The sequence below is a fragment of the Leucopleurus acutus genome, assembly GCF_964270905.1.
Source record: "Leucopleurus acutus genome assembly, chromosome: 20".
NCBI classification, from domain to species: Eukaryota; Metazoa; Chordata; class Mammalia; order Artiodactyla; family Delphinidae; genus Leucopleurus; species Leucopleurus acutus.
Window position 1 is genome coordinate 12,972,955 of NC_139162.1, and position 19,070 is coordinate 12,992,024.

Below are 19,070 nucleotides of genomic sequence, written 5' to 3' on the forward strand. Positions count from 1 at the left end.
AGGGCTTAGCCGTCAGGTCTTGACAGAGTTATTATGAAGAACAACAATTATCTATGCCTTACCTGTTTTTTCACTTCCTCCAGCTTTTTTTGAAATACTTTGTTTCACATTTGGGCTTCTAAGTATCTTAATGTTGAGATTGAATTCAACCTTTTCATTTTAAATATGAAGGAAACTTGGACCCTGAGAGAGTGGTTTGTTCAGGGTCTCATAGCGACAGCACTGAGGAGGTTAGAGCTGGTGTTGGAACTTGAATCTGACTGTTGTCAACAAAAACAGATAAAGGAAGCTTCAGTCAGACCCATTTGTTTTCTAACACTGTGAAAATAATGAGGTGACAATAAAAGGTGGTAGCTGGGCCATCTAATACCTATGTTTTACAAATGAGGAAGATGATGGGGTGATTTGTGATTTGACTGGGATAACTGTGGAACTGGACTGTGCCTTCTGATTCTGGATTTCTGCATCCTTTTCCATGGATCCTGCTGATTACTGTATCAGGGCCTGCTATTACTGTGGCTTCAGTCTCTGTAATGCCTGGTCACTGCTGGATGTGATCCATCAAGGGTGAGAGGTGCCTAGTTCTGTGTTGACAAGAGTTGCAAATGTATGCTACTCTGTTATTTTAAGATGCCGTTTACTCGGATTTTGAAAGCAAAGTAGGATTTCATACATTTGTGTCATAGGTGAAAGTACCTTGTAGTGCAATTTGGGGTCCCTGTTGAAGTAAGGGGGCTGAGAGTTGAGAGTGGTGTCCCCAAGAACTGTCAAGAGGCCTCTTGCAGTAGTCCTCACGCTTGGTTGTTCATCCACTCATGAGCAGGCGGGGGTGGAGATTGCTCTTGGTCGGGGACTTTTGTGTTAACCAGTTCACAGGAGAGTGACACTTATAAACCAGATGCCAATTTACAGAGAAAATTAGAAACACCACAGAGACCAAATTCTCTTGTTGGCATGGTCAGCATGATTCACCTAGGGGATGCTGCCACACTGAAGCCAGACTCTAATCAGAAAATAGCTTGATGTGCGTAGAATCTCTGCTCAGGGACTGAGCTACAGAATTTAGATGTTAAATGATGTCAGATAAGCTATTTGACTGACGGTCATATGTTTGTCTCCACAAAGAGAATAAACCTTAAAGGCAAGGAATTATGCAGTTCAGTGGAGAGAACATGGATTCTGGAGCCAGATAAATGTGGCGTTAAAATTTTTTTTCCTTTAAATTGTGTTGTAAACAAATTCCACACTAAATTCACATAAAAGTCTGAGCTTTTCCAGGACTTATTGCTTATACCTTCTGAATTTCTTGAGGTGAATTTCTCATTATGGTGTTTGACATTACTCACCCGACAGACCATTCCTGGGCCAGGTGCTGAGAGCCTGGGCCAAGGTGAGCAGCTTTTGCCTCAGACTCCACCAAGAAGCCAAAATTGGGGAAACCTGCATAGTGGGATATTTTTCCCAACTACTTCTCAGCCAAGGTCACAAACTCCTTTCCTGTTTCTTTGTTTGAGGCTGCTTGATTCTGACAGCCAGCATCATCACTTATTCATCAAATATTTGTAACACTCCACTATGTGAGAGACTGAACTTTTGCCTTGAAGATACGTTGGTGAACAGGACAGATCAGGGTACCGTTTCTCTTGGAGCTTATGGAATCTAGGACTATAGAGGGTAAGCAAGGGGCAAGAACTTACTATACTGTTATTTAATTCAGAGATGATAAGTGCGGGAAAAAAGGAGAATTTCTTGGGTTCTAAGACTGTACTCCTAGCACTGCCTCCCAGTTGCTCTTCATAGTTCGTCTTTTATATGTCCCCGCCTGACCTTGGAAATGCCTCTTTTGCTATGTAAAAGCAATATTAATGAGTGATATTTTAAAAAATAGTCAATCACTTAATTTTTTACTGGTTTCTATGCAGAATGCTATTGATATGCACGTAATAGCCTAACTTTATTATGTATTTCATTTGGTTAAAATGTTCTTAGGAAATACTGTTCTTATATTCTTATTCTCATGAGTAGCTATAGCTGCTGTTCATGCACAGTTCCTAAAATAAGTTTGTAAACTTGGTTAGCATTTTTTTTTGAAAAGGAAACCTGAGTGACATCAGTGAAAACGGCAGAGTAAGGACCCCAGAAAATTCTCTCCATAAAATCATTGAAACAGGGCTTCCCCGGTGGCGCAGTGGTTGGGAGTCTGCCTGTCAATGCAGGGGACATGGATTCGAGCCCTGGTCTGGGAAGATCCCACATGCCATGGAGCAACTAAGCCCGTGTGCCACAGCTACTGAGCCTGCACGTCTGGAGCCTGTGCTCCGCAACGGGAGAGGCTGCGACAGTGAGAGGCCCGCGCACCGCGATGAAGAGTGGCCCCCACTCGCCGCAACTGGAGAAAGAAAGCCCTCACACAGAAACGAAGACCCGACACAGCCATAAATAAATAAATAAATTTATTTTTTTTAAAAATAATTGAAACAACTGGCAAAATTTATCAAAATCAACTTTTCAGTACTCTGGAAATTAACCAAATACTTGTAGCAATTCGGTGAGTGATTCTCAAACCAGCTGAATCTCAGTAAGAACTGTAAGCTTTGTGGCATTCCCTATTCCCATCCCCTTCTTCAGCTTCATAGTAGTCTTTTTTTAAAAAAAAAAATTTATTTATTTGGCTGCGTTGGGTCTTAGTTGCAGCATGTGGGATCTTTCATTGTGGCACGCGGACTTCGTTGCCCCATGGCATGTGGGATCTTAGTTCCCCGACCAGGGATCGAACCCATGCTCCCTGCATTAGAAGGCTGATTCTTAACCACTACTATCGAGGGACTTACTATGAAGTCCCTCCATAGTAGTCTTGAAAACTAAATGCCTGCAATCACAGTGAAAAGGCAGCAGTCTGGAAGCAACTAGAGAGAGTAGAATGGAATTGGAGGTCCTTCAAAGCCTCATCCCCAGAGAATTCTCTTCCTTTGACCTGTTTGTTGGTTTCCTGGAAGATCCCACTTGAAAGGCAATCCCTGGCTTGTCCAGTTCGAAAATTCTAAAGCCTTTTCCCCAGGGTCTGCCTGTGGCAGTGGATGACCATTGGGGCAAACATTAGACTAACCAAAAAGCTTAAAAGGAAAAGGTGGAGAATGAGATCTTCCTATGGGGTTTTGAAAAGTTCTGACATATTCCTGGGAATCTAGAAGGCCACATACATGCCCAGGGCTGTGTGCAGCTGGGCCCACAATCAGGAAAGACCTAGGAAGGCACTAAGCTCTCAACTCTGGCTGACTTTGAGGCTCTGCATAAGCAGGAAATGAAGGCTGAGGCAGAACTGTCACCTGCCTGGCTGATTATTGATGATGTGTCCCAACACACACATCAAGTCTCTCACCAAAGACTGGGAGGTGTACTGATTCCAAGTGTTTAAGGAAATCTCTATCTAGTCATGAACTGAACACTAAGCTAACCAAACAGAAACTTCAGTGGCCACACACAACAAAGAATGCAAACTTTATAGAATTAACTTCAGAAAAGTCACTAAACCAATAGTAACAACTATAAGAAATAGTAACAACAACAAACCCTGGGAATGGGTGAAATCTCATTTCCAGAGTTACCACATTATATTATTTGAAACGTCCAGTTTTCAAGAAAAAATAAGATATGTAAAGAAAGTATAACCAAAACACAGGAAGAAAAACTAGAAACTGTACATGAAGAAGCCAAGATGTTGGACTTACTAGACCAACTTTAAATCTGCTATTTAAATATATTCAAAGAACTAAAGCAAAGTATAAAACAACAAAATAGACAATATCAATAAAGAGACTGAAGTTATAAAAATGTACAAAATAGAAATACTGGAGTTGACACAGTAAATGGAAAAAAATCACTAGAGAGCTCAACAGCAGGTTTGAGCAGGCAAAAGAGAGAACTTTTGTCCTTCTTTGACATTTTTGACTTGAAAAGTGGCTCAAAATAAGAGATGAGACAATGATGACCATAGCCAGGCTTCATACCTTCAAAAGACCTTGGTCTTAGTAGCTGCAGAAGCAGAATCCCATGAGGCCATATTTGATCAATAGGGCCCTTTTAGGGCTTCCCTGGTGGCACAGTGGTTGAGAGTCCGCCTGCTGATGCAGGGGACATGGGTTCGTGCCCTGGTCCGGGAGGATCCCATATGCCACGGATCGGCTGGGCCCGTGGGCTATGGCCGCTGGGCCTGTGCATCCGGAGCCTGTGCTCCGCAATGGGAGAGGCCACGGCAGTGAGAGGCTGGCGTACCGAAAAAAAAAACAGGGCCCTTTTTCATCTTGCCCACTCTCTTTTCAGCCCCCTAATATCAGCAGACAAATTGCTGAGTCAGCCCTCCCTCCCTCCCTCCCTTTCTTTATATTAATGAGTCATGTCTTTAAAAGGTATTGACAAAAGAAGTGCCAGTAAAGTAGGATTAGCTTTTAGCAGAGGGGTCAGGCTTCAGTGTGGGCTAATGGAATACTTGAGTGGAAAGAGCATGTCTAGTCCAGTCAGCACCTGCCTGAATCTCTATTCCTACTTCAGCGTTCAAAGGCAGCATTTAATGGCCTGGTGATGCATTAAAATGACTAGGATTTACCTCCAAATTACTGTGGATTATTCTTGTGATGATGGTATATTGTACAAGAATTCTGTTGTCTTTCTGCATATATAGGTTGAGATCACCGCTGGATGCTTACTTTCAAGTGAGCAGGACGCAGCCTCATTCGCCAGCCACCTCTTATGGTTCAGAGACTAGGAATCCTGTCTCTGAAGACTTGCGGGTATCAGGTAGTTCTGACAGTGACAGCTCCACAGAGTATGAAGAGGGAGTTGTCCAGGCAGAGGAACCTAGAGCTGTTGTTTTAGAAGGTGAGTGTTTTATCCAGATTTGATCCACAAGGTCAACATCTGGAAAGCTTAGACTCCAGAAGGCTAGAAACTCTAGACTAGTGTTTTAATACTTTGCCTTTTCACCCCAAATGTCATAGATTAATGCTTTATAGTACAGAGCTTTCACTGGCCATAACTATATAGAGAGGATTTGATCTGGCTTGCAATTTAATGTGATTTGTGACCCATTGAGTTGGTCACTTTATAATGGCATTTTACATTCCCTTTCGTTTTCTTAGACATTTGAGAAGGAAGTAGATTATTTAAAAGAAAAGCTTTGTAAATTCAGCACCCTGTCTAGTCCGGTACTTTTTAAGTCCTAGTGTAATGTTACGTGTTGTGCAAGTGGAAGTTTATTTAACAGTAGATGCGCAGAGACCCTTTAAGCATATGCTTGTATTAAAAAACTCTCTGGGGACTTCCCTGGTGGCACAGTGAATAAGAATCCGCCTGCCAATGCAGGGGACACGGATTCGATCCCTGGTCTGGGAGGATCCCACGTACTGCGGAGCAACTAAGCCCACGAGCCACAACTACTGAAGCTCACACACCTAGAGCCCATGCTCCGCAACAAGAAAAGTCACCACAAGGAGAAGCCTGCGCACCACAATGAAGAGTAGCCCCCGGTCGCCACAACTAGAGAAAGCCCGTGCGCAGCAACAAAGACCCAACGCAGCCAAAAATAAATAAAATTAAATCTTTACCCAGAAAAAAAACAAAAACCAAAAAACCTATCTGATACCCTACACTGTGGTCTTCTCACACTAAAGGGGACCAAGGCTTGGAGAAATGGCTTTCCAGGTCTGTGATAGGAAATATACAAGATGGGCCTACGGCATTTTATTGTGCTGGAAAGCAAGGAAGCCGTCTGAGTCTTACACAGTTACATCAGTAGGCACAGGTGCAACCTTGAAAGAGATCCTACTGGCCTAAGTTGGGACAGTTTGAGCATTAAAAAGAATAATGAATGTATTCTTAGATTACAGATTGAAATACATCAAATCTGTGTGAATCTATAAATTCATAATTGTGCACTTTTTTTAAAAAAAAAACCTTACTTATCACCATAATAAGTTATTAGAGCCCTAACTCATTGCTCTGAAAACTGTTGAATAGAGGATTAAGCATTTATCCTGCCTTTCCTATATGAACTGTATCCAGAAAACCAAATAGTTGATGGAGAAGGTCTTTTAAGTGTTTGTTTGTTTGTTTTTTGTTTTTGTTTTTGTTTTTGGATATGCGGGCCTCTCACTGTTGTGGCCTCTCCCGTTGCGGAGCACAGGCTCCGGACGCGCAGGCTCAGTGGCCATGGCTTATGGGCCCAGCCTCTCCGCGGCATGTGGGATCTTCCTGGACCGGGGCATGAACCTGTGTCCCCTGCATCGGCAGGTGGACTCTCAACCACTGCGCCACCAGGGAAGCCCTGTTTGTTTGTTTTTAAGACTTTTTTTTTTTAGAGTAGTTTATGGTTCACAACAAAGCTGAAAGGAAGCTAGAGAGATCTCCCATATGCACCTGCCCCCCTCCCTCCCCCACACATACATGCACTGCCTCTCCATTATTGGCATCATTCACCAGAATGGTGCGTTAGTTACACACTGTAATCACTCGAAGTCTTTGGTTTACCTTGGGGTTTACTGTTGGTGTTGCACATTCTATAAGTTTGGACAAATGTATAATGACATACATCCATCATTATAATATCATATACAGTATTTTCAGTGCCCTAAAGATTCTCTATGCTCTGCCTATTCTTCCCTTCCACCCACCCCCTAAGGAAGTTTTTTTTAATAGAAAAATTCCAGCTAGTAATTGTAGCATGAATGATAGGGGGGAAAATTATCATTTTGTGACTCCTAATGCATTGATGTATCTAGTCAAAGATCATCAGTGACTCTTCAAACCATTAGATTGGAAGGTTGGTGGGAGTCTTTTTAATAGAGGGACCAGGCTGACACCACCTGAACCCACTGATCAATCTTAGCATTTCAGAAAGTGAAACCACCAGATTTTATGTGCCTCTTGATGTGCTGCAATCAGAAATGTCCAGGGCTTCCCTGGTGGCGCAGTGGTTAACAATCCACCTGCCAGTGCAGGGGACACGGGTTCAATCCCTGGTCCGGGAAGATTCCACATGCCGTGGAGCAACTAGGCCCGTGAGCCACAGCTACTGAGCCTGCGCATCTGGAGCCTGTGCCCCGCAACAAGAGAGGCCACGATAGTGAAAGGCCCGCGCACCGTGATGAAGAGTGACCCTCGCACCACGATGAAGAGTGGCCCCCACTTGCCGCAACTAGAGAAAGCCCTCGCACGAAACAAAGACCCAACACAGCCAAAAAAAAAAAAAGACATCATTAAAAGAGTGAGATGGCAACCCACTGACTAGAGAAAACATTCATAATACATATATCCAGAAAAGGGCTTATATCTAGAATACATAAATAACTTCTACAACCTTATAGAAAACTGGGCCGAAGATTTGCAAAGGTATTTCCAAAACAAGATAGCTAAATGTCCAATAAATATATACAGAGATTTGATTAGTCATCAGGGAAATACAGATTAAAACCACAATGTGGTAACTGATATGCACCCACCGCAACAGCTAAAATTTAAAAGACTGACAATATCAAGTATTGGGAAGGATATAAAGCAACCAGACCTCTCATAGAGTACTGGTGGGAGTGTAAATTTTTTTTTTTAATTGTGCTTGTAAGAGGTTCACTTTATTTATTTTTTTATTGAAGCATAGTTGATTTACAATGTTGTGTTAGTTTCTGCTGTACAGCAAAGAGATTCAGTTATATATATGTATATTCTTTTTTTATATATTCTTTTCCATTATGGTTTATCATAGGATATTTATCTATTTATTTATTTTTGGCTGTGTTGGGTCTTTGTTGCTGCACGTGGGCTTTCTCTTGTTGCGGTGCCTGGGCTTCTCGTTGCGGTGGCTTCTCGTTGCTGAGAATGGGCTCTAGGCGTGCGGGCTTCAGTAGTTGTGGCACGTGGGCTTAGTTGCTCCATGGTATGTGGGATCCTTCCAGACCAGGGATTGAACCCATGTCCCCTGCACTGGTAGGCGGATCCTTAACCACTGCACCACCAGGGAGGTCCCTCTTCTGCCCTTTTTTTTTTCTTTGCATTTTTGAGTGTTTTATTTATATCAAATTGGATAAAATGTGGGTATTTCTCAGACAGAAAAGACATGTCGAGGTAGAAATGTACCTTTCAACTATTCATGGGTACACAAGTACACTGGGGAGATTGTAAAAGTGCAGATTGTGAGTCAGTAGGTCCGGTAGGCCTGAGTTCTATTTTTTTTGGGGGGTGGGGGTTGAGTAATTTTTATTTAAAATTTTTATTTCCTTGTATCTTTTTTTTATTTTTACTTCTTTATTAGAGTATAATTGCTTTACAATGGTGTGTTAGTTTCTGCTTTATAACAAAGTGAATCAGTTATACATATACATATGTTCCCATATCTCTTCCCTCTTGTGTCTCCCTCCCTCCCACCCTCCCTATCCCACCCCTCCAGGTGGTCACAAAGCACCGAGCTGATCTCCCTGTGCTATGTGGCTGCTTCCCACTAGCTATCTACCTTACATTTGGTAGTGTTTATATGTCCATGCCTCTCTCTCGCTTTGTCACAGCTTACCCTTCCCCCTCCCCATATCCTCAAGTCCATTCTCTAGTAGGTCTGTGTCTTTATTCCTGTCCTACCCCTAGGTTCTTCGTGACATTTTTTTTTTCCCTTAAATTCCATATATATGTGTTAGCATACGGTATTTGTCTTTCTCTTTCTGACTTACTCTGCCCATTTTTTGATTGGGTTGTTTTTTTGTTGTTGAGTTGTATGAGCTGTTTGTATATTTTGGAAATTAAGCCCATGTCAGTTGCATCTTTTGCAGATATTTTCTCCCATTCTGTAGGTTGTCTTTTCATTTTGCTTATGGTTTCCTTTGCTGTACAAAAGCTTGTAAGTTTGATTGGGTCCCATTTATTTAGTTTTGTTTTTATTTCTATTGCTTTGGGAGACTGACCTAAGAAAACATTGGTATGATTTGTTTTGCCTATGATCTCTTCTTAGGAGTTTTATGGTGTCATGTTTTATCTTTAAGTCTTTGAGCCATTTTGAATTTATTTTAGTGTATGGTGAGAAGGTGTGTTCTAACTTCATTTATTTACATATGGCTGTCCAACTTTCCCAACACCACTTGCTAAAGAGACTGTCTTTTTCCCATTGTATATTCTTGCCTCCTTTGTTGAAGATTAATTGACTGTAGGTGTGTGGGTTTATTTGTGGGCTCTATTTTCTGTTCCATTGATCCATATGTCTGTTTTTGTGCCAATACCATGCTGTTTTGATTACTGTAGCTTTGTGGTATTGTCTGAAGTCTGGGAGGGTTATGCCTCCTGCTTCATTCTTTTTTTTCAGGATTGCTTTGGCAATTCTGGGTCTTTTATGGTTCCATATAAATTTTAGGATTATTTGTTCTAGTGCTGTGAAAAATGTCATGGGTAATTTGATAGGGATTGCATTAAATCTGTAGGCTGCTTTGGGTAGTATGGCCATTTTAGCAGTATTAATTCTTCCAGTCCAAGAGCATGGGATATCTTTCCATTTCTTTGAATCATCTTCAGTTTCCTTTATTAATGTTTTATAGTTCTCAGTGAATAAGTCTTTTTCCTCCTTAGTCAGGTTTATTTCTAAATATTTTATTTTGGGGGGTGTGATTTTTTTCTTTCTTCTTTTTGGCCACACAGCATGCGGGATCTTAGTTCCCTGACCGGGGATTGAACTCATGCCCCATGCAGTGGAAGTGCGGAGTCTTAACCATTGGACTGCCAGGGAAGTCCCTTGCGGGTGTGATTTTTAAAAGGTATTGTATTTTTACATCCCCTTTCTGATACTTCATTGTTAGTGTAAAATGCAACTGATTTCTGTATGTTAATCTTGTATCCTGCTACCTTGCTGAATTCCTTTATCAGTTCTAGTAGTTTTTGTGTGGAGTCCTTAAGATTTTATATATATAGTATCATATTATGTGCATATAATGACAGTTTTACCTCTTCCCTTCCAATTTGGATATGTTTTATTTCTTTTTCTTGTCTGATTGCTGTGGCTAGGACTTCCAGTACTATGTGGAATAGAAGTGGTGAGAGTGGGCATCCTTGTCTTGTTCCAGATTTTAGCAGGAATGCTTTCAGCTTTTCACCATTGAGTATTATATTGTCTGTGAGTTTGTCATAAACAGACATGTTTATGACAAAAAACATGTTCTTGTTTTTTGAGGAAGGCATGTATCGCTTGAACTTCTCTGTAAGAACTGCTTTTGCTGCATCCCATAGATTTTGTATGGTTGTGTTTTCATTGTCATTTGTCTCAAGGTATTTTTTAATTTCCTGTTTGATTTCATCATTGACCTATTGGTTTTTTAGTAGCATGTTGTTTAGTTTCCATGTAATCGTTTTTTTCTCATTTCTTTTTCTGTGGTTGATTTCTAGTTTCATGCTGTCGTGGTCACAAAAGATGTTTGAGATAATTTCTAAAAATATCAATTAAGTCTAACAGTTCTGTTGTATCATTTAGGATCTCTGTTTGCTGTATTGATTTTCAGTCTAGAAGATCCATCCATTGATGTGAGTGGGGTGTTAAAGTCTCCTACTATTATTGTATTCCTGTCAGTCTCTCCCTTTATCTCTGTTAATTGTGTTTTATGTATTTTGATGCTTCTATATTAGGTGCATATATGTTGATGAGTTAAAATCCTCTTCTTGTGTTGATCCTTTTATCATTATATAGTGTCCTTTATCTTTCCTTATGGCCTTTTTCTTAAAGTCTATTTTGTCTGATATGAGTATTGCAACCCCCACTTTCTTATCAGTTCTGTTAGCACCATATATCTTTTTCCATCCCCTCACTTTCAATCTGTATGTGTGCTTTGCCCTAAAGTGGGTCTCTTGTAGGCAGCATGTTGTAGGCTTTTGTTGTTTCTATCCAGTCTGCCACTCTGTGTCTTTTGATTGGAGCATTTAGTCCATTGACATTTAAAGTAATTTTTTTTTAAAGAAATATACGATTTATTTATTTATTTGTTTGTTTGTTTGTTTATTTATTTATTTTGCGGTACACGGGCCTCTCACTGCTGTGGCCTCTCCCGTTGCGGAGCACAGGCTCCGATGCGCAGGCCCAGCGGCCATGGCTCACGGGCCCAGCCGCTCTGCGGCACGTGGGATCCTCCCGGACCGGGGCACGAACCCGTGTCCCCTGCATCGGCAGGCGGAGCCTCAACCACTGCGCCACCAGGGAAGCCCCCTATTTATTTATTTTTTAATGTTACAGTTTCTTTATTATTTTCTCAATTTTTTTAATTAAAAAAATGTATCTTTATTATTATTATTATATTTTTGGCTGTGTTGGGTCTTCATTGCTGTGCACGGGCTTTCTCTAGTTGCAGCAAGTGGGGGCTACTCTTTGTTGCCATGCACAGGCTTCTCCTTGCAGTGGCTTCTCTTGTGGAGCATGGGCTCTAGACGCGCAGGCTTCAGTAGTTGCAGCACATGTGCTCAGTAGTTGTGGCACATGGGCTTAGTTGCTCTGTGGCATGTGGGAGCTTCCTAGACCAGGGATCAAACCCATGTCCCCTGTGTTGGCAGGCGGATTCTTAACTACTGCACCATCAGGGGAGTCCTTAAGGTAATTATTGATAGATATGTATTTAGTGCCATTTTAAACCTTGTTTTCCCATTGATTTTATATTTCTTCTTTTTCCCTTTTTTTCTTTTTGTTTTTCCTTTTGTGGTTTGATTCTTCTTATTATTAGTTTTTATTGGAGTATAGCTGATTTACAATGTTGTGTTAGTTTCTGCTGTACAGCAAAGTCAATCAATTATACATATACATATATCCACTCTTTTTTAGATTCTGTTCCCATATAGGTCATTACAGAGTATTGAGTAGAGTACCCTGTGCTATGCAGTAGGTTCTTATTAGTTATCTATTTTATATATGGTAGTGTGTATTTGTCAATCCCAGTCTCCCAATTTATCCCTTCCCCCGATTATCTTTTGTATTATACTTATGTTCTCTTCTTTTTGGTTTTTGTGTATGTTTTTAATTTGTGGTTACCCTGTTTTTCAAGTATAGTAACCCTTTCCTATATCTGCTTGCCTTAGACTGGTAGTCATATGGGCTCAAATACATTTAAGGAAATTTTTTTTTTAATCTACATTTTCTTACTCTCCTCCCCCACATTTTATGATTTTCATGTCCTCTTTTATGTCAAAATGTAAATTGGTACAAACATTTTGCTAGTATTGTTATACACTCACTATATATATATAGAACCAGTGGCTCAACAATTTCACTTTTAGGTATATAGCCAAGGAAGTGAGTACATGTGTTCATGAACGACATGTATAAGAATGTAATAACACTGTTTGTCATAGGAAAAAACTGAAAACTATCCACAAACCCATTAGCAGTAGAATGGATAAATAAATGTTATATTTTTACGCAGTAAAACACAGAAGTGATAATGAACTACAACTCCACACATTAGTACGGAAAAACCTTGCAAAGAATGTCAAACAGAAGTAGCAGAAAGTGGGTAACTCAGATGCCATTTATATACAAAAACAGGCAAAACCAGTCGATGGTGTTAAAATTTAGTAAAGTAGTTACTTTTGGGGGGCAAGGTCACCTCCCTGCCTGTCACCCAAGATAAAAGGAGGACATAAGGGTATAAGGGCCACTCTTAGGGTTGTTGGTGATGTTCTGGTTTATAGTTCAGTTTGTGAAAATTCACTAAAAATATTTATGGTACACTTTTCTGTATGCATATTACATTTCAATAAAAGATTTTTTTTTAAAGAGCCAATTTGAAGGGATTCTTTCTGGCTTACGATGGAACAATTTGAGCCTCAAAAAGAAAAATAACTAAAAATTAAGATGACTATCTTGACCATTAATGGAAGCTGTGAAAGGTTGTTGAGGAACCAGATAGTCTAGGGGTCAGACTGACATCACCTGAACCCAGTATAAGCCTCCTGGTGTACTGCTATCAGAAGCACAAAACCTAAGTTTCTTGCTGCCCTTCCTCTTTCCAAAAAACAGAATTCAATCTACAAAATCATCTAGGTCTAACGGCCAGTTTGTAGGAAAGGCAGGCAGTGAAGCAGTAAGTAAGGAATACCACGGGAAGCAATCAGCCAAATCCAGGATGTAGGACATTTCATAAGACAAATGACCAAATCTCCCTCAACAAATCAGTGACAAGGAGGGGATAGAAATAAGTGAAGGAGAATTGTTATAAATGAAAAAGACTTAAGAGACATAACAATCCAAGCTCACTGTTTGAAGATCTTGTTTGGATCCTGATTGGAATAAATCTATTGTAAAGAGCAACTGTAAAGCAATTGGGAGGGACTTCCCTGGTGGTCCAGTGGTTAAGACTCTACGTGGGGCATGGGTTTGTTCCCTGGTTGGGGAAGATCCTGCATGCCTCACTATGTGGCCACAAAACAACAACTGGGAAATTTTGAGTACAAACTGGGTGCCTGGGATGGTATTGAAGGATTATTGTTAACTTTGTTAGATATAGTATTGTTAATTTTGTTAGGTGTAGTGTTTATGTAAAAAAAAAAGTCCTTATCAGTGAGTGTTACAAAAGTTTTTACAAGTGAAACCACATTTTAGGGTTTGTTATTAGGAAAGAAAATAAAGGGAATGGGGGCTTATTTGGAACAAGATTGGAAAAATATTATTTTTGAAATTGGGTGATGGGTACTTGTGGGTTAGTTTACTATTCTGTCTACATTTAAAAATTAATTCATTGGGACTTCCTTGGCGGTCCAGTGGTGGGGACTCCATGCTTCCACTGCAGGAGGCTTGGGTTCAGTCCGCAGTCAGGAAACTAAGATCCCACATGCTGCACAGCGAAAAATAAAAGGATTCATTGATGCTACTTGGGGAAATTGTCATTCCTTTTACATCAACAGTATCAATTAGAAATGGAAAGCTGTGGTGAGTCAGGCTCTCCTGCTAGCCTCATACCTGACTTATATCTTCTTTTATATATTACCTATCCCATCATTTCTGGAAACGACTTGGCAGAGCAACTAGGAGATATCTCAACAGAGCAAGAAGTTACATGTATTGATGGAGGAGAGACTCTCCCCAAACAGGTAATATGAACATCCTTTTAAATGAGAGGTTTCTATTTACATTTAAAAAGGCAGCTGCAGATTAAAGTGGAAAACCCACAGACTTTGTAGGCAGGGGGTCCAGGTGTAGATCCTATACAAGTTACTCATTATTTGTGTGACTGCCTCCCCTTCGGTTTAAAAACATGGAGTAGGGGAAGATGTGAGGAGAACTTGTCCTGTCCACCTAAGAAGGTTAAGTATCAGTTTAAGTAGTAGATACGAATGCAGTTTATGAACTGTCTGGCAGAAAGATTGCTATGAGATAAACAGTTTTTATTTTTAAAAATTACAGATATCACTGTCCTCAATATGAGACTTATTTATACCAACTGTGGACCCTGCCAGTTCCAAAACATCATTGATTCACTTTTTGCAAGTTTCTATTTTTATTCATTCTCTCTAGAAAAGTTAATCTCATATAAATTTACTTATGTGTATAAATGTTGTTTCTTTATTTATTGAAATATAGTTGATGTACAGTATTATGTTAGTTTCAAGTGTACTGCAAAGTGACTTGACATTTGCATACATTATGAAGTGATCACCACAATAAGTTTAGTAACCATCTATCCCCATATAAAGTTATTACAATATTATTGACCACATTTTTCATGCTATGTACTACATCCCCATGGTTTATTATTTTATAACTGGAGGTTAGTACCTCTTAATCCTGTTCACCTATTTTGCCATAGCCCACTCCCCTTCCCTCTGGCACTCACCCATTTATTCTCTGTGTCTCTTAGTCTGGGTTTTTTTGTTTTGTTTTATTTTTCAGATTCCACATGTAAGTGAGATTATATGCTATTTGTCCACACTCCATACTGTTTCCTATAGTGGGTGCACCAATTTACATTCCCACCAACAGTGCATGAGTGTTCCTTTTTCTCCACATCCTCGCCAATGCTTGTTATTTGTTGTCTTTTTGATGATAGCCATTCTGATGGATATAAGGTGGTATCTCTTTGTGGTTTTAATTTGCATTTCCCTTATAATTAGTCATGCTGAGCATCTTTTCTTTTTATGTGTCTGTTGGCTGTTTCTTTGGGAAAATGTCTGTTCGTGTCTTTTGCCTTTTTTTTTTTTTTTTTTTTTTTTTTTGCAGTATGCGGGCCTCTCACTGTTGTGGCCTCTCCCGTTGCGGAGCACAGGCTCCGGACGCGCAGGCCCAGGGGCCATGGCTCACGGGCCCAGCTGCTCCGCGGCATGTGGGATCTTCCCGGACCGGGGAATGAACCCGTGTCCCCTGCATTGGCAGGCGGACTCTCAACCACTGCACCACCAGGGAAGCCCCTTTTGCCCATTTTTAATCAGGTGGTTTTTTTGCTGTTGAGTTGTATGAGCTCTTTGTTTATTTTGGATATTATCAGATATATTTTTTGTTAAAACCTTCTCCAATTCGGTAGGCTGCCTGTTCATTTTGTTGATAGTTTCCTTTGCTGTGCAAAAACTTTAGTTTGATGTAGTCCTGTTTGTTTATTTTCGCTTGCTTCCCTTGCCTGAGGAGACATATTCAAAAAAATACTTCTAGGACTGATGTCAAAGAGCCTATTGCCTATGTTTTCTTCTAGAAGTTTTATGGTTTCAGGTCTTATATTTAAATCTTCAGTCCATTTTGAGGTTACTTTTGTATATGATGTGAGAAAGTAGTCCAGTTTGATTTTTTTGCATGTAGTTGTCCAGATTTCCCAACACCATTTATTGAAGAGGCTGTCTTTTCCCCATTGTCTATTCTTGCCTCTTTTGTTCGTAAATTAATTGCCCATATAAGTGTGGCTTTATTTCTGGGCTCTCTGTTCTGTTCCATTGATCTATATGTCCGCTTATGTGATAGTACCATACTGTTTTGATTACTGTAGTTTTGTAGTATAGTTTGAAATCAGGGAGTGTAATGTTTCCAACTTTGTTCCTCTTTCTTGAGATTGCTTTGGCTATTTGGAGTTTTGTGTTTCCATACAAATTTTAGAATTGTTTATTCTAGTTCTGTGAAAAATGTTATTCATATTTTGACAGGGATTGCATTGAATCTATAGATTACCTGGCGGGGATATGATTATTTTAACAGTGTTAATTTTTCCAATCCATGAGCATAGTATATCTTTCCATTTGTTTGTGTTGTCTTCAGTTTCTTTCATCAGTGTCTTATAATTTTCAGAGTACAGGTCTTTTACCTCTTCAGTTAGATTTATTTCTAAGTATTTTGTTCTTTTTGATGTAGTTCACAAATGGGATTATTTTCTTAATTTCTCTTTCTGATAGTTCATTTTTAGTGTGTAGAAATGCAATAGATTTCTGTAGATGAATTTTGTATGCTTCAACTTTACTGAATTCACTTAAATGTTCTATCTTAAAATTCACACAAGAGGGATTATATAATATCCTGTTCTGGGACTGGTTCCTTTTCCCCCAACTTACTGCATTTTGGAGAGCCTTTTAGTGTCAGTACATAAAATTGAATCTCATTCTTATTGGTAGTAATAGCCGCACAGTGTTTTTTACATAGGAATACATTTTTAGTTAACTCTTCCCTTGCCATCTACATTATGGTTGTTCCCTTTTTCTTTATTTCTTTGTTGTTGCTGTTGCTTCCTAATAAGATCATGCTGCACTGAGCATCTTTGTACTATTGTCTTGGCAAATATTTGTGATTATATACATGGGATATATTTCTAGCAGAAAGATTGCTATATCAAAGGAAAGATGTATGTATTTTTAGTTTTGATAGATAATGCCAAGTTGCCCTCAGGAAAATTTGTGCCAGTTTTACTTGCAGCAACAGTATGTAAGTATGCCCATTTCTCCCTCACCCTCAGTGCTTGGTGTCATCAGACATCTATTAGATGAAAAAGTAAAAATGTGGTCTCTTACTTGAATTTTCATTTCTTTATAAGTGAACACTTACCGACCATTTGTATTTTTGTGTGAGTTGTTTATATCCTTTCTTTTTTTCCTGGTATTTTTTTTTCTTTATTCACATGAGCCAGGTATTTTATAGCTACTTGAATTGATTATGGACCTAATTTCCAATGTATAACAAACTTAATATTCCCTGTTGTTATTTAACTGGGTCACTTCTAGATTTGTTTTGTTTTAATATCTTCGTAAATATAGCTCCTTTTTGTCATTTGAATGAAAGAAAATCAAGAATTTTATAAGCTCAAAGGGTAATAATATTTTCATGGCTTATATTACCTTTGACCAGATTGCATTCTGGAAAGAATGGGAAGTGATTCATGGGTGTTGGGGTTTTTCTTTGGCATTTTCAATTGTGTTTGTATCATGTTTGTGTATCTTTTGTTAATTTGATAGAGTTTCACATCTTCTTCAAGACTGATTTTGCATCTTCTCTAATTTGAATGTATTCTGGTTTCCATCTAGCAGTCTCCCCAGAAGTCTAATCCTCTTCTAGCTTCTGCTTCTGTGGATGAGGAAGAAGCGGACACTTGCACAATATGTTTGGAACAGTGGACCAATGCTGGGGATCACCGGCTCTCGGCATTGCGCTGTGGGCACCTCTTTGGGTATAAGTGCATTTCTAAGTGGCTCAAAGGACAGGCACGAAAATGTCCTCAGGTAAAGACCATTGTTAAGAACTGTGCATGTGCACAGTCAACATGTTAAGTCAGGAGGATTCCTAGAACCACACTTATTGTGTCCCATTGGGCTCCTTAGTGCAACAAGAAAGCCAAGCACAGTGACATCGTTGTCCTTTATGCCCGAACCCTGAGAGCTTTGGACACTAGTGAACAGGAGCTCACAAAAAGGTAGGTGGCAAGAGTCTGCCTAGCTGGAATATTCGCTTTTGGTTCTTTGTATGCACCTCTGAAAAGGTATGAGTCACTCTTAGTGTGGTTCTGAGGCTTTCCTTGGGCTGTGACTGGGGATCTCTGGGGATCATTGGCAATCTGTCTAACACTGTGATTTATGATACATGTCTGATCATCTGAAGCATGGTTTGCTCTCCATATAGCATTAAAAATGATGATCTGGGGCTTCCCTGGTGGCACAGTGGTTAGAAACCCGTCTGCCAGTGTGGGGGACACGGGTTCGAGCCCAGGTCCGGGAAGATCCCACATGCCATGGAGCAGCTGGGCCCATGAGCCACAACTACTGAGCCTGCGCTCTAGAGCCCACGAGCCACAACTACTGAAGCCTGCATGCCTAGAGCCCATGTTCTGCAACAGGAGAAGCCACCACAATGAGAGGCCCACGTGCCGCAAGGAAGAGTAGCCCCTGCTCACCACAGCTAGAGAAAGCCCACGCACAGCAACCGACCCAATGCAACCAAAAATAAATAATGAATGAATTAAAAAAATAAAAAGGTAATAGAGAAACCTTTAGCCATACAGTAATACCTCACACCTAGGCTGGGAAGCAGACCCAATCAGAAAGATAGCCTGGATTTTTTGTAGCCTGTCCAGATTCTTCCCTAGGGATTCATTTACTGCCTGCCTCTGCTGCTAAACACTGTGAACACTGAATCAGGGAATCCTCTGTCTTACTCTTTGTAGCCAATTCATGGCCATCTAGAACACACTCCCAAGTCTCAATCTCCTTGTCACTAGAATAGACTTAATGATACTTTTTAAAAACTGAGAATTTTTGTTTCTTGTGTCCCTAAGCCCTCCTGTAACAGTACTCTGCAAAGAAGTCTCACAAATGAGGCTTTGCACTTGTCGTACAATGCAAGAAATTATCAAGATTTTGGAAGCCCATGAACAAATGCTAATAACACTACTTATAAAATATGCTCTAAGAACATTAAAGATTAAAAATACCTGCACTGGACTTCCCTAGCGGTCCTGTGGTTAACACTGCACGCTTCCACTGCAAGGGGCACAGGTTCAATTCCTGGTCAGGGAACTAAGATCCCACATGCCTCGCAGCACAGCCAAAAAAAATAAAAAGAACCTGCACTGAGAGAGTACAGGGATGTGGGTTCGCTCATGTATTACTGGTAAAAA

At 40.1% G+C, this 19,070-nt stretch overlaps 1 protein-coding gene across 2 annotated transcripts in view; it reads left to right on the top strand.

Moving 5' to 3' along the window:
* Window positions 1-19,070, top strand: part of RFWD3 (ring finger and WD repeat domain 3) — a 39,995-nt gene that overhangs the window by 4,314 nt on the left and 16,611 nt on the right. Inside the window, exons 3-6 of one of the 2 annotated variants that reach the window (XM_082863221.1) lie at window positions 4,679-4,875; window positions 14,015-14,085; window positions 17,485-17,679; window positions 17,779-17,870. In XM_082863221.1, the coding sequence (XP_082719347.1) occupies window positions 4,679-4,875; window positions 14,015-14,085; window positions 17,485-17,679; window positions 17,779-17,870 (555 nt within the window). The remainder of the gene's footprint in view (window positions 1-4,678; window positions 4,876-14,014; window positions 14,086-17,484; window positions 17,680-17,778; window positions 17,871-19,070) is intronic. The other variant, XM_082863222.1, reaches the window with a different exon arrangement.